Source organism: Corapipo altera, unplaced genomic scaffold, assembly GCF_003945725.1.
Source record: "Corapipo altera isolate COAL_440 unplaced genomic scaffold, ASM394572v1 61286, whole genome shotgun sequence".
NCBI lineage: Eukaryota > Metazoa > Chordata > Aves > Passeriformes > Pipridae > Corapipo > Corapipo altera.
This window is the reverse complement of record NW_020884907.1, coordinates 6999078-7023437: the sequence shown is the minus strand read 5'-3', so window position 1 is coordinate 7023437 and position 24360 is coordinate 6999078. Positions and strand designations below refer to the sequence as shown.

Below are 24360 nucleotides of genomic sequence, written 5' to 3'. Positions count from 1 at the left end.
TCTCATCCATTGACTGCCTGACCCTGTTCCCATATTTCCAGACAGATTACCAGTACACTTGGCTTGCAAAATCTTGGTCATTGTTTGGCTGAAGATTGCACTTTAGGATCAAATTTCATTTTTAAATGACTAGTATCTCTTGTTCTTGAAAACATAGTTTCTATTTGTGCAATTTTGAGCACCAGTAAGGAAAAGAGCCAATGTGCTGGTGCTGTTTTGGATAGTATATGTGTGTCCCAATTCCACATAGCAACCCCATGATCATTGCATTTCTCTAATGAGCTCTTGACAGAGACCTTTTGAGGTGGTAAAGGCATTATATTTCTATACAGAGGAACAGTACCCTTACTTGGATCAGTGCAAAGTGTCCAGAATTTCCTGACAGGGACAGCCTGCAGGAATTTGTTAAACATGTTTTTCTCAGTTCTTTTTCTACATCTCAGTGGATCTGTCTCCTTCTTGACCCAGACGTTGTAGGCAGTTATGTTAGTGCACACAGGGAGGGGAGCACTGGCGCTCTTACCTCAGGGCAAAGAACCATTTCTTCTTAAAAAGAAAGCAAATCTTTCCCCTCTGCTTTTGGCAGACAAAACCAGCCACAAACTTGTGTGGCTGCTGCGGTTGAAGGGGTGTGGGTAAGGCATGCCTACCCTTGCCAGAGGCACAGCCGGAGAGGGGGAACCACATCCCTCCTCCTCTAGCTACTTCCAGGATGAATGGCCGGAAGGGTCCTGGGCTGGGGTGTGTGGAGAGTGTTCTGTTTTCCAAATGCCTTGAAGATCGGTGCTGGTGCACTTTGGAGTGGATTAAGACCTGGCTGTCGTTCCTGCTTGGGAAATGGGAGGAAAGTATTGTGCCTTGCTGTTTCCCACTCACATATTGCAATGTGGTCTCTGCTGAGATAGTGGTAAATAGTGTGGATCAGTGGCATGAGAAATGCCTTCAGTTGCAAAAGTGAAATATGTTTCCTCTTTTAGAAGGAAACATATTTTCGGAGCACAGGTACTGTATTGGTGACACTTTTGTACCAGCTGCATTATCTTTACTTTAGATTGTTGTAACTTGAGAGGTTGGGACTGCTTTGTTTTTTTGAGGGCGTTTTTTTGGCTTCCATATGGCATACTCTAGATAAAATTTAGAGGTGCTTTCCCTTTCTCTTTAAAAATACAGATGCGCCAAGTATGCAAACCTAGTATTATCTTTCTGGTTTTGCTTCTGACTGTGACTAAGAGATGAACACCTCCTGAAGAGGATTATTGAAGCTACTGTAGAAAATGCCTGTGAGTTTGATAGTCATATATGATGAATTATTTCAATTCTGTGTAAGCCTCATGCTGTTGTATTACAGACCATTTAACCTTTTGTGTAGGAATTTGCATGCCACAGTGACCTTCTGAGTAGGGTGAATTTCAGAGGCACTCTATGCAATATATTGGGTTTTGTCTTCAGCTAGAAAATGTATTGCATACTGCAGTGCTTGCAGGAGCAAGCAAAAAAACGTTGGATTGACATCAAAGCCAAGATCTTTCTGCACAAAATCCTGAAGCTTTTGAGTGGTAAAAGTCTGGCAAAGGAAATGTGTGCTGTTTTTCATTGTAAGACCCTTTTCCCTCCCTCCCCCCATCTTTTTCGGATGTGTTTGTCAAATACGAAATGATGCTGGTACATTAACTTATGGGAGCATTAATTTTTCTTAGACAGTCTTTAACCACTTGTTGATGATTTTTTTCACCCTGGATGGAAAGATATATTTATAACTAGAACAGTATCACTTTATTGTGAAGAAGTTAGCTGCAGCTTAAATTATTGAAAAACAAAAAAGTTGGATGAGTATTAAATGCTTACTGCATAGAGAAATTTGTATCTTCTTTGAATAGGAAAGTGATTATTTAAAAGAAGTGGGCTTGACATAAACTCCAACAAAGACATACTGGTATCTGAGCAGTCAAGGGAGATGCTGTACAGGTCGCACCTATTTGTTAGGTGGTTATGCTTCGGATTGTGTTTGCAGGAAAGGAGAAAGACTGATAAACTCTCAGGAGGAAATAGCTACATAGCTTGCAAGTATGGCAAGTGTTGTTTTGTCTGGTGCAAAGAGGTTTTGATAAAGAGTCTGTAGCCACTGGATTTTGCTAAATGTTTAGTCATTGATAGTGCAGTCTGCTTTTGACCTGTTGTGGTTGTCAGACCTGCAAGACAGTGTCCTGAAGCCTTGAGCTGCCACTGGTGACAGAGCGAGGGAATGGCATTATGTAGCTGGAGTACGTGAAGGGCAGTGTGCCTCCACGTTCCCTGCCCTAGCCAGGCTGTGGTTGTCCACAGCCAGGATGCTGGTGCAGAAGAAAGCCCATGTTTGTTTGCTGCCCATTTCCAAATCAGCTTTGCTGGCACCAAGTGAGGTGGAAGGGCTGATCCTGGCCTTGGGGACGCCACCTGTGCAAGAGTCCCTGTCCCTTCAGCCTACAGAGCAGAGGCCCAGCGTGTGGTGAACACCTCCACTCTCCAGCTGCTTTGGGGCAAGGAGAAGCAAATTGTCAAGCAGTGGCAGCAGCTGCAGCTGCTGGCCCTTGACTGGTTAGCTGGTGACAGGAGACCGTAGTGGAGGGATGTAGATTAGTACCTCAAGCCAGTGGGCTCTGCCAGTAGAAGGTCACCTTGCCCCTTAAAGAAATTGCTTTGTACTGGAAGGAAATGTGGTAGTCACTGTCGTGGTCAAGACACAGCATTTTTCTGGATCGTGTGCCTGCATCAGGTGCTCACTGAGGTTCTTGGTGGGATCTGTTTTCCTGTGGTTACTGTGTTTTTTCCAATCTCTTACTGCAGCAGTGACCTCACTTCCTGGGTCCTAAAGGTTTCAAGGTTTTGTCTTTATGTTATTAACCACTTTCACAGTTACTTGTAACCAAACATGAAGTAGTAGCAAAGGCTGGTGGGTGTGTATGTGTGTTCCCTGTTCTATCTGGACAGTTCTGAGCTCTTTTATTGACATTCCTGCTAGTAGAAGAAAATGTGAACTTTTTGTGCATAATTCAGTTGCTATTTCCATGCCTATTGTGACAGGTATGTTTTCAGTGATTCCCTGTAGAGACTGGATCAGTAGTTTTACAAGATATTTATAGTCATGAGATGAGTTGCAGTAGATAGGTGTTGCTTTCATGTAGTAGTGAAGGTGTAATGTGTGATGTAAAGGGGAAATTTGGCTGCTTTGCCTCAGGTTGTACTCACAGGATTAAACTTTGTAGTACATTTTTATAATTGCTTTCTAGTTTTAAAGGTAGCAAACTAATTATTGAAGTACAAAAGCATTTGGGAAATTGGTAGGGAAATGTGAGATAGACCAGAATAGATTCAGATTAATAATTATAAACTTGTCAATCCCAAAGGAGCGTGAAGCATGGTATATTTTGTATTAATACTGTATTGCATGTCATTGACTATTGCACTTGGACAAAGTCTTTGCAAATGAGTACACAACTCTGCTGAAGTGTCTAATTGGCAAATTTTTGGTACAGGAGAAAAACTTGAATGTTCCCTTTGTTCATGCTGAGAATGTCCCCAGGCATTCCTGTCTTGTCAGGACAAACTAGCCCAGGTAGTAAGACAATGTTGTCCTATATACCATAGTAACACCCAACATGTACTAGGAGTCATATTTTATCATGACTAGGCTTCACAAATGAAGATTTGGGAAGGGCACTAACCACGTTTGTTACAGGCACATTGGTGGCTAAAAAGGCCAATACGAGATAGACACGTCCAGTTGCAAAAGGCACAGCAGGAAGACTCCTTAGGTGGTATATTCTGCAAGGCACGATTCTTTCTGCGTTGTCTTTTCTCCTCAAGAGTGATCCTGCGTGCGTTCTCAAAAGCATCAGCAGCGTTATAGATGGTGTGTCTCCAGACCTCCCAATTGGAGGCCAGAGTAGACCAGTTATGTTGGTCAATATGGCCAAGGCTGAGATGTTGTTTCAGGGAGTCCTTGTATCTTCTCTTTGGGGCTCCTCTCTTGCGGCAGCCAGTGGCAAGTTCACCATAAAGCAAGATCTTAGGGAGGTGGTGGTTGATCCTTCATCCTTGAGATGTACCCTGCCCAGCACAGCTGTGTTCTCAGCAACGTGGCCTCAATGCTTGTGACTGCTGCTTGTTCTAGAACAGATGTATTAGTCACATAATCTGACCGGTGAATGTTTAGGATTGTAATGTTTAAGCATATGTTAACCATCCACATAATCATTAGATTCGGTCAAGGAGCAAAACCTTGGCCGTCAGTTTAAGGATTCATTGGGATGTTCAGCGGTTTCTATCCACGTGTCTGCCTGTTTACCAATACACTCTTGCAGACACAAGTCCAATGCTTCAACAAGTCACTTCTCCCTGTTCCTCTTGTCAAGGAAATGGGATTCACCAATTGTTTTCCTGAGATCTTGCAGTGGGGCAAACAAACAACTTCAGGAAAATGTATGTCTGGATAGGTACCCAACATTCAAGGAGTATTGTCCTGAGTGTGACTTGTACTTGAAAGATACCATAATAAATGTCTTTCCTTTTCCTTTCTGTGCCCCCCAAAATGTGACAGACATGGAGAGCAATTCTGTGCAAATGAGCCAGAGTGCCTTTGGCATGTCCTGAGCATGGTTTCTGCATGGGGCTCTGAGAGCTGTCCCAGTGTGGCTAACAATGCATCAGGATTATTTTGCTCCTCCTAAAGCTTTGGAAGAAAGTACTGGAAACTTTACCGCAAAGCAGTGTATTTCCCTGCATAGAAACTTTTTGTAAACTAGAGAAGATTTTTCTGAATTAATCTGTTTACTCCCCTAGTCTTTTAGCTTCATGTTTACAGCACTTACAGTGCCCTATTTCAAATGCCCAGTGCAAGTGGGACTGGAAGCTGAAACTTCAGGGTATTTCTGTGATCAAAACAATTCTGGTATTTAGTGAATAGACTTAAAATAGGTCTCTAGAATTATTGCAATTTTGCAAATAGTTGATAGAAATAGTATAGCTTAGTGCCTGGTTCTCCAAGAAGTACAGTGTGTTTTCTGTTCCCTGCCATGGGTTGCTTAAGTTTCACATGCAAAAGCATACTAAGAGGTTCAGCCTAAAGGAAAAAATTCAGGGGTAGATGTGCAAGCTGATGACAACCTGATGACAGGTGGGAATTACATGATTGTAGAACACATAGATACCTTAAAACTAGTATGCCTGAACAAACACTTCTGCTGTGATCCTGCATATTTCCGTCCTCAGCATCTCCTCCACAAAATTTCTTACGAACAGAAGCCGGTTGCCCAGATTTTAATGATAAAGTTCTGTTTGAGAGACTTGTTTACAGCTTTTTCAGTTCTTGTCTCTAAATTGTTCTTAATATGCTATGAAGACTCTGTGAAGAGACCCTTAGTATAATTTTTGTGGGAAAGCAGTCACTTTTTCCTTCAGAAGAGTAGCACAGAACTGCAGGAAAGGCTTTGGCAATGAAGCTGCACCCTGCTCCTTTGTGTTTCATCATTGCAAGGCATGTGGAAAAGGAGGGAGAGAAAATGTTGACTTTCCTCAGAGCTACCAAGATAAGGTGATATTTCTTGGTTGGTTACAAACTCAAATGTGAAGCTGCTGTGCATCTGCCTCCCACAATTGTGCAGAAGTCATTCTGTGCCCTGTATGTCCCTCTGACTGTTCCTCTTGTGGTTTCATTACCTTTTTCTCCTCAAGACCCTGCAGGGGTCTCCTGCTGATATAAGTTGTATCTCCACTAGAGGGGGACGCCAGTAAAGCTGTACTGGGAAACTTGGAGGATTTTATAAGTTTTAATGCTTTACTCTTCCTCCTGGCTGTCACTGTTGTCTGTTGGTTTAAGTGGAATATCCTTGAAAGAAGGCTGCTGCAGGACTGAAGGCAGCAGCTTCAGTAGTAGGCATTGGGTTTCTCCAAAACAGTCAGTTCTGCCAGTCTACTATTATGCATTTTTTCATAGAATCATAGAATGGTATGGGTTGGAAAGGACCTTAAGGATCATCTAGTTCCCAGCCCCGTACCACAGACAGGAACACCTTCCACAAGACCAGGTTGCTCAAAGCACCATGCCACATAACCTTAAACAATTCCAGGTATGGGGCATCTACAGCTTCTCTGGGCAACCTGTTCCAGTGCCTCACTCCCCTCACAATATAGAATTTATTCCTAATACGTAGTCTAAATGCACCCTTTTTCAGGGTCAATTACCCCTTGACTTGCCTCTATGTACCCTTCTACAAAGTCCTTTTCTATCTTTTTTAAACACCCTCTTTAGGTACTGGAAGGTGCTATAAGGTCTTCCCAGAGCCTTCTCTTCTTCAGGCTGAACAGTCTGAGCTCTCTCTGCGCATCTTCACAGGAGAGGTGCTCCAGCCCTCTGTTCATTTCTGTAGCCCTCCTTTGGACTTACTCCAATGGTCTATATCTCTCTTATGTTGGGGGTTCCAGAGCTGGGCGCAGTAGTCTGGCTAGGATCTCCCGAGAGCAGAGTAGAAGGGAATATAAGGTCGGCAGACCTAAGAGAGGCTGCTCACTGGTGGGAGAGTGAAAATCAGACCCAGCATGCCTAAGTGGGCCTTGTCAGGGATGAGAGTAGCTGTGCATGAACCTCAAGCGTTGGTGTCATGGACACAGCTGGTGTGTGCAATTATGGGATGCCTAAAAAATCTGTTTTGTATGTGGATTTCAGTACGTTCTCTTTTTGTGGCCTGGATCCCTTGAAGGTTTTCGTTTATTTGTGTGGTCACAAAGAAAGATCTTAGTGGTTCTCAAGTAATGCTTTATGGCTTATGCTTTTGTTACAAACTGTCTTAAGGAGGCTTTGAAGTGTGTGTATGTTTAATGTTTGTATCCATCCTAATGTGCACAAAGTTCCAAGGGGAGAGCTTGAGGCAAACTACTATTTAGTTTTGATTTTCCTTTTTTTCTTTAAGAATAATCCCAGTTGCACTTTTGTCCGATAGGACTGCTTTTTCTCCTTTCTTAACTCTTTAAAAGAGGTGCAAGAAACATGTATTTGAAAAGTGGTGAGGCAGACTAGATAGTGCTTGGACAGTAAACTTTCTGTCATTGTTTGTGTTAGGAGACAGTTTCTTTTGATTTTGTTCTGTTTTTTACATCAACTGTGTTCTGCCTCCTGGCTTTTTGTTTTCCCCGTGAATTTGTGGCATCTTCCAGATATTCTGATTGAAATATTTCGGCATTGTATATGTTGAGAACTCAGTCAGGGAAGTTGAATAATCACTGAAGTATGGTGTGAATTTACAACAGCCTACTTAATTCATGTGACTTCTTGTACACACTAAAAGCTGGTCTGCTAAACACAACTCAGAGTTAATCCAAGTCAATTCTTAAAGTGAATTAGTCAAACTATGTGCTAATCCTCTGTGTTTACCTGCTTATTGAGATAGGCAGCAGCCTAAGTTGCTTTAAACTTCACTTGATAATTGAAAGGGGAAGGGTCAAAGGGAAAGGTGATGAAGTCTTAATGTTTTCTTCATCTGTCTCCTTTCAGGACATATTTCAGTACTGCTTTGCATTTATAAATCTTGAATTCATGGAATGATCAGCATGAACTACCTGAGGCCAAAACCCAGTACACTGCTGCGGTTCTCTGCTAAGCATCCCTGACAGCTTCAGCTATTTCCAGAATATTTCAGCGAGTATGCTACTTCCTGATCATCCATACTAGCTGTTCCACAAACTGTCCAACTGGTTGAGTTGAGATGCTGTAGACAGTGGGGAATATGATGCAGACTGTGAGGAGCAGGAAGCCCTATCAACCTCTGCCAAGAAACTAGTAACCAGCCCTGATTTTACAGCATGGACACACACACACACACACACACACACACACACACACACAAATTCTGTCCGTATTGTTCTGAGCACACCAGAGACTTGCATGATGGGCAAGAAGTAATTCCCTTTCATTTGTCAGCTTTAGGATTTTTGTTATCTTGAGCTACTGGGTTTGCTCCCCCTCCATCATGACAAGATCAAAGGTAAGAACTTATTTCTGGGTCACTGCTGTCCATCAGATAAGTTTGTTTGTGGCCTTGGGAAAAAGCAGTGATGTGAGAATAGGGAATTTAAACCCTGTTGTTAAGATAATTCTTTCTTATTGTCAATTCTAAGTTCTTTCAAACTTCATTCAGGTTAACTATGCAAAATACAGCACTGCAGAAATTGCCCAGAGAACAGTCAGTTGAAACAATGCAGATGTTCCATAAATATTTCTGAAGAAGCATGACTGTTATTTCTGGTTTGAGGGGCTGATAAACAATTACTGTGTCTGCAATGGTGCTGGCCTGAACCATGCAGTCTTTAGTGTATTTTTGGCAGGAGTGGGGGGAATGGCTGGCAAATTTCTATTTCAGATAAACTAAATTAAACTCCTGTTTGTGCACCATTGGTCATGGTGCATGTAGATATTGGGGTAGTACATTTGTAATTTGGGGTTTGGCAAGCTTAATTGTGGACTTCCTTGGCTTCAGCATTTCCAGATTATTGTATTTTGTGGTGGTTCATTCTGCCTGAAGATGAACATCTGCTTTGTGGATGCTGGAGGAAGAAGGAAGTAATTGCTTTAGGGCTGGCCCCCCTCAATGCTGCTTAGAGAATTGTGACATTTTGTTATCATCCAGATGTTTTTCTTTAAATCTAGTGAAAGGGTATTGCCTGAATGTTTAAATACAAACTTGTTGCAGAAGAATGCCAGCATACTACTACTTTTCTGAGTTCTAAACAAAAGGTAGTGTTGAAAAATGGAGTCTGTGTTGCTGAGTTATGGAAATATTGTATCACTGTTATTTCTTCTTGGAAACAAATATTAAAAGTCTATTTGTAAGTTGTTGACAGACAAGTTCTTGTTGCTTTTCCTGCTGAGGAGTGATAGCTGGAGAAAAGCATCCTGATACCCTACGTGGTGATTTATACCTTGATAGAATCATAATCATAGAATGGTTGGAAGAGACCTTCAAGCTTCTTTAGTTCCAAGCCCCCTGCCATGGGCAGAGACACCTTTCCCTAGACCATGTTGCTCAGAGCACCATCCAAACTAGCCTTAAACGCTTCCAAGGATGGGGCACCCACAACTTCTCTGGGCAGCCACCCTCACAGTAAAGAATTTCTTCCTAATGTCTAATCTAAACCCGTACTCTTTCAGTTTGAAGCCATTCCACTTTCTGTCACTATATGCTCTTGTAAAAAGTCCCTCTCCATCTTTCTTGTTGGTTCCCTGCAAGTACTAGAAGGCCTGAATTAAGTCACCCCAAAGCTTTCTCTTTTCCAGGCTGAACAGTTCTCTTAACCTTTCCTCATAGGAGAGGTGCTCCATCCCACTAATCATTTTGGTGGCCCTCCTCTGGACTCGCTCCAACAGGTCAATGTCCTTCCTGAGCTGGGAGCCCCAGAGCTGGATGCAATGCTACAGGTGGGGTCTCACCAGAGTGGAGGGGCAGAATCACCTCAACATCCTGACCACACTGCTTTTGGTGCAGCCCAGGATAGAATTGGCTTTCTGAACTGCAAATGCACATTGCCAGCTCCTGTCCAGCCTCTCATTCATCAACACCCCCGAGTCCTTCTTGGCAGGGCTGCTCTTGATCTGTTCGTCCCTCAGCCTGTATTGGTACTAGGGTTTGCCCTGACTTAAGTGCAGCACCTTGCACTTGGTCTTGTTAAATCTTATGGGATTCCCATGGGCCCACTCCTTGAGCTTGTCCAGGTCCCTCTGGATGGCATCCCATCCTTCAGGTGTGTCAACTGCATGACAGCTTGGTGTCATCAGCAAATTTGCTGAGAGTGCACTTGATCCCTTCATCTACATCATTAATGAAAATGAGACAAGAGGCTTTGTCCACTGTTTGTCTTCTTTAATGATATTGATTAGTTAGCAAAATAGTGATGAGAATGTACTAGGAGTTAAATTCTGTTAACTACCACTGCAACACAATGCCTCTGTCTTGGCTTACTGTTGTGAAAAATGCTTCTTGCAATCCCAGTGTTCAGAATAATTTTAATGAGCAGCTTCTTGCTCTCTCTCTTTTTTTCTTTTTCTCTTAAATAATGGAAGAGGACAAAAGCATGCACCATACTTGCTTGTTTTATGCACATATGCATACATGATGCTGGCAACAGTTAATGATGCATTTTAAATTATGAACTCTCCATGGTGACTTTGGACTTTTCTGTCTTTTACTTAACTTCTTCAAATTTCATGTCTGTCAGTAGAAACAAACAATTTTAAAAGAGTTTCAGAAACTGTTTTGAAATTACTTCTTTTAGAAGTATTTGGTACTATAGAAGTCAGTACCACAGAAGTGTGTATTTTAAATACATAGCCATATGACAGCAGCTTCATTGTGATCGTGGTATGAGAGATCATCCACTTTGTAGTAATTTGTTTACATAAACTTTAGCAAATTGGTGTTATTTTCCAGCACTTGGTGTCTAGCTGTATTTTTCCTCTTTAATTTCTGGTCATTCTTTCTTAAAGTTTAAAGCAGTGACATAATGTTGAAATTACATGATTGCATGAGTTATTACTCTGGAGTCTTCCTGGTTCATGTTGCTTTTATTTGAAACGGGGAAATTAGAAATTCATTTTCAGGAATATGTTGTTGTTCCTGTACTCACCAATTGAAAAATCACAGTGGACCTGCTGCTGCAGTTGTTTTTTGAAGATGGTGCTATGGTTAGCAGAGATGTTTTAAAGCAGTTTTTTGTGTCTACATGGTTTGGTTATTTTCCACTGACCTGATCTTTCTGTTGAAGAAGCTCCTAATACATCTGAAGAGACATGCGTCTACCAACCAGCATCTCTTGCATTAAGGCAGATGCTCACTCTTTCCCCCAGTTAGAGTGGGAAGAGGTTCTTCAGCCTTAATGAGTGGCAAAGAAATTATCATCTCTAAGCAATTCTTAATAGGCAAACATTAATGGAAGTCATTAGGAGGTAATGGTAGATAGTAACTGAAATAAGGCTAGAGGTGCTGAATAGTAACGGGAAGGCAACCTGATGTGTTGACTTTAAAGAGTGAACTGCAGGAAAATTAAGATACTGAAGGAACCATGCCGAATTTTTTTAACTTTCCAAACAAAGCTCAGAAGCAGCTTTTTGGAGAAGTAGAAGGCTTCAAGGAAAGATGAGGTATCATTCTGCATTTAAAAAACAGCAAGAAAATGCTCCCCAAGAGATGGGTGTGGAATAGACACAATATGGAAATAATCAGGAAATGAGGTTGAGCAAGTGAGAGAATTGCACTGGATGGTGCAAACTGACCTAAGTCAGGGAAGTACAAAAAGGATTCTTAAAAAGGATGACTACATAAAATAAATTGAAGTTTTGTCTGGTGGAAAATAAGATTTCAAGTGCCTCAATGTGGATCAGAGAAAAAGTATGCTGTGTTTAACAGGGGAAAGGAGCATGATTCAGTTGTGGAGAGCACAGTGGTGACATTTCTGGCAAAAAAAAGTTGAGATATGAATAGAAAATTACATGTGTGTCTCTTTTTTTCTTGGTTTTGATAAATTTCATTTTATCAGTATGCAAAGAAACCTGTTGTGTTGCTGCATCCCTTGTGGGGGATGCTGCTGATGTAAGTCCAATTTATATCATAATTGACATGACTTAGACTGAGTGTGTTCATGATTTCACATGTTACAACACTAAATACTATGGGTTTGTCCTTTCAAAAAATGTCTACTGTCTATTAGTAGTAAAATATGACATCTTCGTCTCCCCCTAAAAAAACCCAAAACAACAAGATACACAACTCCAAGACAAAAACAATTCCTGAAAGAACGAACAGCTTGTAATTTTGGGATAATCTACTCACTAAAGATCATTAGTGGTGGTCACAGTTGAACATCTGAAGGTCTCTTCTGGGGTTGAACATGAGAGCAGGTAAAGGAGAACAACAGATGTGCGTAGGTTAGTTACAGACTCTTCAACTGTCTGCCCTTTTTGGTGGAACCCAGAGCATACCTGTGGTCAGTCTGCTTTTGTCATCCTCAGAAAGGGGTATGAGACATGATGACAAGCAAATTAGAGTGGCATATGGAAAAGATTTCCCTGCAAGATAAATGCTACAGGATATTATACTATCTTCTGATTTATTTTTTTTTCTTTCCTTGAAAATCTCTGAAGAGAGGTGTTGTTTTTTTTTTTCTTTTATACGTTCAAGTTAATCTTCTGCTTTATCTGGGAGTGTGGGCAGGGGCTCTAACCTTGCCCTGATAGGATGACTGGGAAGATATCACTGCTGACCCATGTGTTCTTTGTGACAGAAGATAATTTCTCTGAGGAAGTGCAACTGCACAGTGATGCTATTTTATTTTTGTACATTAGTTCAGTACATGGTAAATGATTAGGGTGATAAAATGTCTCCCTAATCCCAGAGTGAGGAAGGGGGCAGTTGCACTCAACGCTGCCTCTGCAGAGTTCATGAAACTATTAGCTTGGGTAAAGAGGCTCCACCTGACACTTCTTTGCTGAACATTTTGCAGGCTATATTCTGTCAAGGAAAGTTTTAGCAGCAGTCTTGTACTACTCACAGTATTAATTATTGAGGCTGGAACAATCATCTTTCCCAGATTAGCCACAAAGCTCCTATTCAAAGAGGTTTGACTGATGTAATTTTTTTTTTTTTTTGAAGCACAGGCTACATTGTGAATGCAAACGACATTGATTTGAGATCCTCTGTTGACCATTGTATCATGGAAGAGTCCTACTGAATTGAAAGGCAGTTTTTAAATATATATAGAAATAGATTTCTCTCTAGCCTCGGATCATTGCTGAAAGCTTCATCTTTTTTCCTTACATAAGGTAGACTAACAGCTGTATTACGCTCCTGAAAGTGGAAACTATAAGTCTCTTTTAGCTTCAGGAAGCTCCAGACTTCTGTGGAGCAGCTTTTAAAAACTCTTTGAGGTGTACAGATGTGAGTTGATGGAAGGCAGATGGGAAAGTACGAAAGATGAGTTCCTTTCCTCTTCTTTGGGGGCTTTGGTTTTTGTTTGGGTTTTCTTGTTTGTTTGTTTTTGGGGGTTTTTTGGTTTTGTTTTTTTTCGTTAATAATATACTTTGGGACTTCTGCATTTTAATTTGATCTTTAAGTGACCTTCCTTATTCCGGATTTTTTATTATTTTTGTAAGATACTTTTTGGGAGCCTGGGCAAGTTGAGGATAAATTTCCTAAGGTGGTGTTTGTTATTTTGTTTTGATTTGGCTTAAATAAAAGCTGAGTGCTCTGGCCAGCTGTTGCTGTTTCAGTAAAGCAGTTTGCAAGCTGATACACAGCTAAACATGCTGGTGTCTTGCTTTTGATGCTGTTAGTGGCTAAAGAGTTGGTTGCACTATATATTATGCCCAATGTATGCTTTGGCTGACAACTTGCAATCAAAGCAGGCATCATACAAATGTAGTAGATATATTACTTATGTGGAATCATTGCAGTAATAATATCTTTGAGTCTCTTGTACATCTTTGTGGCACTGAATAATTTCCAAGACAATTGTTTAGGGCACTGGTGCTCTGAAGGGTCAACAGTAGTAGACAGTACCTGTTTCAACATGTTCAGTGGCTGGGTTTGATCTGAACTTGGGAAAGTTTTTTGTCCTTCTGCTCTTTTGGTTGTCAAAGTCATGAGTGCTCAGACTGTTACAAACAAACAAAACAAAGAAAAAAATGCCCACGAAACACACAAAACCCTCAAACAAACAAACACACACACACCAAAAAAAAAAAAAAAAAAAGAAAAGCCAGAAAACAGATGATGTGTTCAGGATAAAAAGAGGATATTTTTTAACAGCTCGTAGAGGGGAATGCCATTCATGTAGTCTAGTCTGCTGGGGTATCTATGTTCTTTTTTCCTGCTCTCCCCAGAGATTTTGAGGTGGGTCAGGCAGCACACTGGAGATCAAATGGCAGGTAATGATGTCCCTTGCTGTCCAGTGGTCTGGCTGGGTGCTGTTCTCCTGCTCTCAGTGCCTACGCAGGAGGCTGTCTCAGCCTGTCTCCCTGATAACCCTTTTGTGAGCCTTCCCCATCGCACAGGACGTCCTGTAAATGCAGTTCTGCCAGTGCTTCTGCAGCTCCACTACAAAATCTCATTGTGCTACCGTACAGCCAAACAGTGATGGCAGGAGAGAGTGCTTAGTACTAACTGATTCTGGGTTTTGGGCCAACCAACTCAACTGTCCATTGTAGTTGCCAGTTTATTTATTATTAAGTCATTTTTTGGTGACAGTGAAACATTTAAAACTGCGTTATCCTTGTTGCAAGTCTCTCTCACTTTCTCCTCTCTCCTTTCTAAGCCATAATGATATTTTGTTTTGCTGGTTTCTTTATTGTTCATCTATTGTGTCAGGCTGGAAAATGATCCTTTTTTATTTTAATAATTTTTCTGGAAATGTTTGTGCTCGAACAGTGCAGTACTTCACCAAAAGTGGAAGTTATGAGAGGAGAAATGCCATGGATAGAAATTGATGCTATTGGATTAACCTACTCTGTTTGTGAAAGAGAAGTCCTGATCTCTTAAACAGTATCTGCAAAGAACTGACATTTTACGTCAAAGTGAACTAGCCATTGATTACTGCAAAGAAATGACTAGATAATTTCTCCCCAGGGACAGGAATTTGATGCAAAAATGTTTCTGGATAAGGTTTGATTTCCAGTTGAGATTTGGGCTCATATGTGTGCTGTGTTTTGGGGATGAGGTATTATTTATATAAGCACTTTTTACTCTGAGTAGTTCTTTCCTGTCTTGGTGCATACAAAAAAATCTTTTGCCCCTGTATAGTGTACTAGCCTAACAGTGACATGAAAAGTTCACCTTGTTTCCTATGAGGATCTCAGTTTCTTCTGCAGATGTGAATGAGTAGCTCGGTTTCATTGCACCTTCAGTCTGTCCTTGATCTTCATTCTCGAACAGAAAAATCTGACCATTTTCTTAGGGCTGGTTGTAACTTTTGCAATATTCACTCTTGCTAGTGTGAAAGGGCAGAGACCTCAAGTATGTTTTACTCTGCGTTTTGGTTTTGTTTTGTTTTTATTTCAATATTTGTAAGGTAGAGATTTCCTATTGTGTTGTGTCTGAACCTTTTCATATGTTAGCAAATTCCACTCTGCTCTTCTAGACAGTGAAGTTTTAGACTCAAGAAATGCCTGGCTTTACTGGCAGTAGCTGTTTTCAGGGGGGGTGATGATACAGCCAGCACAGGAAACACTGAGCTTGTCCCTTGTTTTTGGCACTCCCCTTCCAGACTTCCACAACCTCTTAGTAAAATCTCGCAAATTCATTTTCACAGTGAATTTATTCATTCTTATGAAGAGCTTCCAAGTGGGTGAGAAGCTATAGCTCTGTAGTTCTTAAACTTTACTCAGCTAAAACACATTTAATAGCTTAAGGTCATACAGTATCACCACCAGAGTCATGTAATCCAGAAACGTGAAGTCTGTGAAGTCAAGCCAAAGTGGTACCAAAAGGTACTCTGGTAGCTGTACAGGAAAGCAAAGCTGGAAGAAGGCAACAGTGCAGGACACCTGGTATTGTCTGACCCAGGAGACAGCCAGAGCTTGTGAAAACTCAATTTGCCTTTCATTCCCAGAACCTTAATGTAGCAGAGGCACTGCATACTTGTGGACCCAGATGAGATACTCAGTGATACAGAAGTTGTTGGCATTGCTGTGTCAGTGCAAACTTGTAGATCACAGTGTACTGTGCAAGAAACCAGGGAGGAATAAGGGTAACAATTTTTGTCACTGGATTTGCAATGGATTTTCCGAAAGCAGTTCCTTCAAGATGATGTTTCTGTGATACACAAAAATTTCTCCTAAGTACTCCAAGTAATGACAAAACTACATGGTTCCTCTTTTCTGTGGTATCAGACAGCTGATCAACAAGGCATGATGCTTAATCATGGAATTTCAGAGAACAGTATGTTTTATAGTCAGGACGTGTTGCTTCACAGAGGACAAGAAAACTTATAATTTTCAGTTACAAATTTTAGATACTGACCTAACATGTTTCCCTGGTTTGCAGTTCTCTGAATGTATTCACTAAAGATAGCTGTGTCTATCAAGAGAAGGTACCACATAGAGTATTTGCCTACACCACCTGTACCTCCGGTGGTTAGGAATGATGTGTGTGAATCTGCTTTCAAATTTGTGTATTTTTTTTCAGAGCTTTGTAGTGCAGCAAGCAATCAAAATCTCATTAGTAAGAAGCAAGTCTTGAGCTTTTGTGTTTCAGACTTTCTGTTTAAAAAGACATTTCATTTTGTGTCATAATGTCTTTTAGCGAAGTTCATTTGAGGATCCTGTTCCCTTTATTTGCAGATCTTGAAAACACAGGCCTGCACCCTGAACTCACACGGGTATTAAGTTAGGAGCCACCTTTGTTTTCTTGAATGGAGTCTGCTTGTTTTAGCACTGCTGTGAAAGCATAGTTCCCTCTGTACTTTATTATTGCTGAAGAAGAGGCCGCAGGTTGGGAGTGGAGGGACAGTCCTTTTGTACAGTACAACCTGTTTTCAGCTGGGATGAGCTTTTATGAGCCTAACCATTGGCAGAAAGTCTTTATCATTGTGAACATCATGCTTGGGAGGTAGAGAAGCAAGGTGTTTGCCTAAGAACCGTACTTTTCCTAGCCAAATTGAGGGATCAGTGAAATACAAGTAATGAAAATACAGATAGGTATAGAAGGGGACATATGAAATGGCCATGTGTTTAGGAATTTTTTACTAATGTTGTGTTTTCTATTTCTTGGAGAACTAATGAAAAATGACTGCAGGCATATTTCTTCTCTCATCTCTCATTATGTATTAAATGCTCATTGAATTTTGTGGGTTAAGCTTTTTCTGACATTTGTGTTCTACCTGGAGTACACAGAGCTAGCTAAAGGCTGGACACACTTCAGGGAGGGGGTTTCTTAGTTTTTTCCTTCTGCTTTATGATACTTCATAGTAAAATTGTTCATTTTCTCTCCTTTTTGTGTGGCAAACAGGATTCTAAACCTACCTCTGGTTTTGGTTTAGATAGTATTCCTTAAAGTCTCCATCAACTGTAAATTCTTCTCTACCTTCACTATGGAAAAGTGGCAGCATTTCAGGATTAAGAAGAGAGAAAATATTTTAAAAGAAACTAACAATGACCTGTTGTAAAGTCAGTGCAGTGAAACTGCTGCTCTTATGCATGTTTTGAGAAGAAAAGAAAGGTCTTTTGAGATCTTATTTAAGTTACAATTGCAACAGCTTACAAGACATTGATGAGATGTGCTGCTTGAGGATTTTGAGGCTGTTGATGGAGTTTTACTGAAAATCACTCTTTTCTTTGTCAAGTAGCAAAAGCTTCCCTAAGTCAGAATTTGGAGTTGATGCTGCCTGTACCCTTCATTTGTCAGGTACAGAGGAAGAACAGAAAATTGGCAAAACTCTCATTTTTATAAGGAAATAGGAAGCCTGGAGGTTCTGTTGTTTCTTTGGCGTTGTGAAGGCTATCTTGGAGAGAGGCTAAGTCTCCATTTTCTGTCCTCTCCGTGAGTATAGTAGTAGGAATCTGGGGCAAGGAGTGGAAAGAATGAAAGGTTACTAGCCAGAACTAAGTAGGAAAGAACAGGGGTCACTGGAAAGCTATATAAAGATGGAAAAAGTGATCCTAGAACTTGGAAGATGAGACAGCTACATGTGACGTAAAGCATGTGGGGATGTGTTGAAATGTGAAGCAGGCATTTCAAGATGATGCTTTTTAAGAAGTAGGAATAATTTCCACAGTGGCATGCAAAGGCTGAGTTTAAATGAACAAGATCGAAAAAAAAAAAAAAGGCATAACTGAATCAGAAAAACACGCAGACCGTAACTTTTCTACAGCACTTATCTGTACTTTCTTGGCTTGGTAAGTGTTGCCTTTGAAAAAATGAACTGATTGCCAGGAAGTTACTGGGATTGTCTGTATAATTACACCGTGGCTTCAGTTTGAAAAATAGCAGTTAAGTTTGGATTAATTTCTGGAATGTTTGTTGGATGCTGATTACACTTAGCATGAGTAGATTTCTGCTATGACTTGCAGAATAGGAAGTGGTAAATATGGAGAGTAATAGGTCTCTCTCCTAAATCCTTTCTGTGGTGACTAATTAGCAATTTGTGTTGTATATGTCTAGCCTGATTAGGGGGAAAAAAAAACTACTGCAGTTTTTTAGTCCAGAATTTTTAAATGGGATTTACAGCATTTCCTGCCCACCCCCACACCTTATTTGTTTAGAGTTTTTTGTTGGTTTTCTTTGCACGAAAGAATAGAAAAGGAAAATAATAGAATATATTTGCAGAAGCTGGATGGACCTTTATAAACATGATACCTATGAAAATACCTTCATTCTGTTGGATCAGCTGCTCAAACTTTGCATGGCAATTCAATATATTCATGTACTGCAAATCTGTGACTACCTGGAAAAAAGGATAGCATAATGTTTTAAGTTGTTTTTCTTAATAAAGAAAAGTTCATGTGATCACTGAACTGTAGAACAATAGTTGTTGAGGGAATAAATGTATCCTAAATTCTAATAAGTGTTTCTATAAGTATTCTTTTTTTTGGGGGGGTGTTCTTTTTTCTTTTGTTGGTGGAAAAAATTTAACACAGTTCCGATGTCTCTGTAGGTGACCCTATTTCCTTTCAAATCTGATCATGGTCTATGCATTAGTCTTCCTGCTGAACTCACTTTGTGTGAATTCTGGTTTGTGTGATCAAGTGATTTTTTTTTTTGGTGGTGGTGGTGGTGGTCTGGACCAAATTCTGATGTGCTCTTTGAAACTTGGGCAAGTGTGTTGTGAATGGTCGTGTAAGCAAGTGGGGCTGTACAAACTCACACACTGGTATTGCAGCAGCCAAGGAACTTGGTTGTTGACTGCACACCCAGTTCTCTCATTACTCTCAATTTTTTTTCCTTCCTATTAGGAGCAAATATCAGCATGACTAGAGTCTGAGGAAGGGCTTCTTTGTTCCTACCAGGAGTTTGCGGGTGCAGAGGAACAGTGCAAGCACAGCAGGGGCATTTTAAGCTACCATGGATACCCCCACCGATTTGGTACCGTCCTCCATGATGTCCCAGCCTGAGGTGATTGAGGTGAGTAGGCCACAATGGAACTTTGACATGTGAACTGATTGAACCTCATTGAATCCTAGCTTTTTCTCCTCTCTCATTTCTGAGTGTCACGGGAATTTTTCCTGAAATATTGTGTTAAAGACACAGGTCATTTACTAAGAATGTTGTTATACTTTGACACATGACATTGCTGTGTTATACTGCTATTTGTAGAAGAAAACATATGGCAAAATATGACCTTTATTGACTCCATGGAGATGATCACTCTGCTATAGTTTGATTTTTTTACTGTGCCTAATAAATACAAAGTAGAGGACTGTAATATGGATAAATTGGAATAATGCCAAAGGAAAAGTCAGATTTAGTGTTCTTACCAGAAAGGTTTTAAGCTAAAAGGAGCAATAAAATTGATAATACACTTAGAATTACTAACACACTAATCTTGCTTTCACGAATCCAAGAGTGTCTTTCAGACTTCATATTTATAAATACCTAAAAGATTTCTTTAGCTCTGTGTACTGAACACCAAGTACTTGTGTATTCTGATGAAGTAAAAACTACAATCTGAAAAGGAGATTTTCATAACAGTGAATATTTCATCTCAGAAAAGTATTTTCAAAGTCCTCTTGACCTCATAGAGACCCAAGTGCCTGTTACAGTTTAAAACTTTTAAGGATGTGTATTTTTCTGAAAAGGGCCCCACAACTGATTAACAGAACACCTCGTAGGAGGTGGATGCTGAATGCTTCTGTTCCAGGCTGTCTAGCTGCTGCCAGACTCTTCTCCATTTCTGGGGAAAGGCTCTCCCTGACCATCTCTGCACATGGTCTGCAAGACACTTGCACCCCTGTCTCCACTGGTCATCTCTTCAGAACCTTCTTTATGTATGAGAAATTTGTGTATCTAAGGATTGTTGTTCAGGACAAATACGTTCTCAAAGGAAAAATAAGATCAGCTATGGTGTGAGAATGAGTGGAAGAAAAGCTATCACTTGTAAAGGACATGATGATCAGTACAGTCACCCTTCTGTTGTGTTGACTAAATGCACATGTCCTGGGTCTGTGTGGAAGTTTTGGCCAAATAAATTCTGCCTGGACTTTTGTCACTAGGCCAAAGACTAGAAATAAATAGATGTTTCTGATCATTTGTTAGTAATCGAGACAGCTCTCTCTCCATGCTTGAATTTTAGAGACTGTGTTTCAATGAGATTTGTCTTGGGACCCAAAAAGGAATTACAAGAGGAAGCAAAGGAAAGACTCGTATCTCAGTGAGGGAAATTATGGTATAAAAAAATATCATTCTCTCAACCTTATGTTGTAAAAATAGGCTCAAAATTGATATCTGTAATTGAAGAGTTACATGCTTGCATGAATTCCCATAGATATCAGTAAATCATTGTGGATCTGATGGTTGATATAAGTCTTCAACCGTATGTAAAAGGGTCGAATCTCCAAAGAATCAGCTGGGAACCATGTGTATATTTCTGAGGATAACAAATACCTTTTTAACAGACAAGGACATAGTGAGATATATATAAAGAGATAATCATTGGATGGAAGTATTGAAGTAAAGTGTTTTTCATAATAGTACTACAGGTTTACCTTTCATATTTGTGTTGACATACAAATGAATTTTTGGATTTAGTTTAGAAAACAGCATTGATTAAAATACTTTTTTTTTCCCCAGAGGACATTATTTTGCCTTTTAAAACTGAGCAGATGCCACAGTGTGCTGCAGAAGACATTTAGAGACTAACGTTTTAAGGAAGGACTTTTTTTTTTTTTAAACTTGGAAGTAACCTTGCATGCTTTTTGCATGAGCTAGATGGCATCTTAGTTACAAAAAGAAGTGTTTTGCTACTTTACTTTAAACTGTCTTTATTTTTAATCTTTTTTTTTAATCTTTTGTCTTTAAACTTTCCTTTAGTTTCACCAGCATAGTTGGCTTTCTTCACATTTAGTCCGTTTAGACTCAGAAGTAAATATTATCTATTTTCTATACCCATATATGTACATGTGCATGTGTGTATACATTGCACTAATAAATACTCCTCTGCCTATCATCAGTCATTTTACTGCACTGAGCAAACAAGAACAGATCCTTATTTACCATGAGAGAGACTTCCAGAGACCTCAGCAGGAGGTTTTGCAATCCAGACCCACCCTGACAGGTTTTTGCTTGAGCTTCAGTCCTGCAGATGCTCGTGGTGGCACCACGATAAGGGAAGTTCCTGCTATAATGTAGTTGCAAATGGTTCTTTTCCCAAGATTTGTCTTCTGAGTCAGGTGTCAAAAGATTCACATTTTGAAAAAGTTTTTGAAGGTCACTTCTCAATACCAGATGTGAAATTGTTATTACTGTCTTAAAATATTTTTATATAGGAACTGCTTCTGGTGCTCTCCACAACCCTGTATTGAAACAATGTGTTTGCCATAGTCATGTCTCTCATCCCCTCCCAGTCCAAAGCTCTCATCTTCTTTCCCCACCCCCCAACATCTTGTTACCAGACACAAGTGGTGACTAAGAGCACAGGCATCTTGGTCATGTGTAAAGGTGAAGGATAAGTAAAGTTCCAGGGTAGTTTAGCTGTCCATAGCTGAGATCTGAAATAGAAAATACCTATGGGACAGCATTCCCCATATGTCAAAGAAGTCAACGAAACAAAAAAATTTTCAAATATGCTTTGAGTTTTTGGCAACAGGGTTTTAGTGCAGGGCAATAAATGATCTCAAATCACAATAAATCACAATATGTGATTTATACAGATTTCTGATTAGATAAGACATTTTGTTCTTAAAGAGAGAGGAATAAAACGTTAACAGAGCTTTTTGATTTTTAAGTTGAAGATATTTTGTGGTACATGTTATGACTTCATAACTCAGCTATGTATAAGCAAAATGATCTCATAGAAACCTGACTAGTCTGATAATGCAGTAATCAGAAAGTTAAATCATTCTTTAAGAAGCATTTAGCATCCCAGTGGGCTTTGCTGTTTGCAAAAAAGAAACATCGCAAGTCGGGATCTAAACTGATGAAAGTACTCTGTGAAGTGATTAGCATCTTCTCTCTTTGTGCATGGCATGAGATGAATTCTGCAGTAAAAGCTTTGAAGAAGAAATGATTTGAGCTTCAGTTGCTTAATGAATCGGGGACTTCCAACAGTGCTTCAGAAATGCTTAAAACAAGAAAATAACAAAAATTCATCATTCTTTCTTTGCTTTTGCCAGCAGTGGATCCTATCAGCCAAATACTAGAAGTAAATGAGTACATTTAAATAAATACCTTGCAGCTGTTCCAAAGAGAAATCCAGAGCACTTTCCATTATAGTGACCTTTCATGACCAGAGCCAGAAAACACTTCTCCCGCTCTGTACCATTGAATACTTTCTATTTTCTCCTCTTTTTGTTTGAATTGGAGTGGAAGAGATTTAAACTATCATTGCCACAGAACGGTCATTCTTTCTATAACATGCTTGGGAATAGACTGCTGTGGGATGGCACAGCTGTTGTGCTGTGTTATTTTCTCCAACAAAGTTCCAGTAAGATTTGTGTTTTGGATCTGATGCCCAAATTTCTGCAGTCAACAAATGTGTAGATTTCTTTCTCCTCTTTGAGCTGAGTAAACAAATAAGCCTCTTTACCAAAACAGACCTATGGTGGTGATGAATAAAGGAAATGGGAGAGCAAAAGGAAATGGTGAGGCTGGTAGAAACAGTTTAGAATTAGATTAAAAGTATATATCAGAATAGAAGTATATCTACCTAGTTACAGACATCATAGGGGAAACTAAAATACTGGTATGTTTTGTGGTTTTTTTGATTCTTATACTAGGTGAGATTACTGGGGGTTCAAAACACATCTCAGTTTTGTTTAAGCTGAGCAATACTGCCTTATAGGCAGCTGCTCAGTACTGTATGAACGAGTTACTTACAGAAACACCATTGTTGCTAAAGCTCAGAGAGAGAAAGATTTTTCTACATTCTGTTCATGTGTTTCACAAATATTTCAGTACAACAAAGCAAAGAAACCCACATTGTCTAATGTGTGTTTCATAAAAAATTTTTTTTTTGCTATGGTAAACACAGGATAGTCTTCTTATTTTCATTTTTATATCTCAATTTCCAGCCCCCAAATGAAATTTGCTATGTTGATTAACATAAGCATTTTGCTTCTAGGCTAAACTCTCCCAAGTGCTCACTTTGCTGGTTTGCTTGGTGAGGAGTGATGGAAGGTGTGCCCTGGAGATGGAAGCAGCCCCAGTAGCCTACAGCACTTTTTCAGCATAAAATGGCAGTCTTTCAACTGCTGTAATCAATAATTATTTTCCAGCTTGGCTTACTGAGCACCTAATTTGGCCTGAAGGATGCATATTGTAAAGCATTATGCATGGAAGCTCACTTGGGATGTCTTAGGTGTATTTTTTTTTCCCCCTCTCATTACTTCCACTCTGGTTTCTGAAGTGCACAGATAGGAGACTGTGTTCTGCACTTCTCTGGTGCAGAAAAATCTTACCAGAGTTGGGGTCTTTGACAAAGGTCTGTCCTGCACTGCACTCATCCTCACAGCAGCTTTCAGGGACTCAGAGCTGGTTGGATGTCTGTTTATGATGTTCAGGTTGAGGGTAAGGCAGATAGGCAACTGGGGAGTGAACTGGGCAAGATAGTGGAGAAGCCCTGTCAGCATCATGACAAAGACTTTTTTTGAAGACATAAGAGGTGAAATATTTAAGTCACTAAATGAGATGAGGGAATATAGTTGTCTTCCTTGTCTCCCACAAAGCCACAGGTGGTTGAGCTTGTACCCATGTTTGGCTAGTGTTTGTGAAGCTCAGCTTGTCATGTAAGCTCCCCTAGAAGTAAACGAATCTTGAAGAGCTTTGCAGAAACCCTTTCTGTATTCTGTAGGGACTCTTGAGGACAAGTAGCCAATCTGGGGTCAATATGCTCTCCGTGTGGCAAAACCAATTAGCTTATTTTTGCAATACCTCCACATTACAGTGGTTATGTCCCTTGAGAGAAGCTTGGAAGGCAGAGATGAAGGGCAGAGAAAAAAAAAATCCTTATTAACTGAAGTATATAAGGCATCATAGCAATATAGGAGGAGAATGTGATGATGTAGAACTGTGCCCTAATTCAAACAGTCTTCATTTCCACCTCAACTAAAAAATATTCATAAGATGTAGGTAGTACTTGTGAGGGACAGAGCTCATCTGAAATCTTTGTAAAAGGAGCAACAACAAAATAGTGTCT

At 40.0% G+C, this 24360-nt stretch overlaps 1 protein-coding gene across 5 annotated transcripts in view; it reads left to right on the top strand.

Annotated features, from left to right (window-relative positions):
* Positions 1 to 24360, top strand: part of LPAR1 (lysophosphatidic acid receptor 1) — a 71266-nt gene that overhangs the window by 3912 nt on the left and 42994 nt on the right. For 3 of the 5 annotated variants that reach the window (XM_027652610.1, XM_027652611.1, XM_027652609.1), the window contains one exon: positions 18965 to 19133. In XM_027652610.1, the coding sequence (XP_027508411.1) occupies positions 19074 to 19133 (60 nt within the window). In that variant the 5' untranslated portion in view covers positions 18965 to 19073. Of the gene's footprint in view, positions 1 to 918; positions 1003 to 18964; positions 19134 to 24360 lie in introns of those variants that run through there. The other 2 variants (XM_027652612.1, XM_027652613.1) reach the window with 2 other exon arrangements.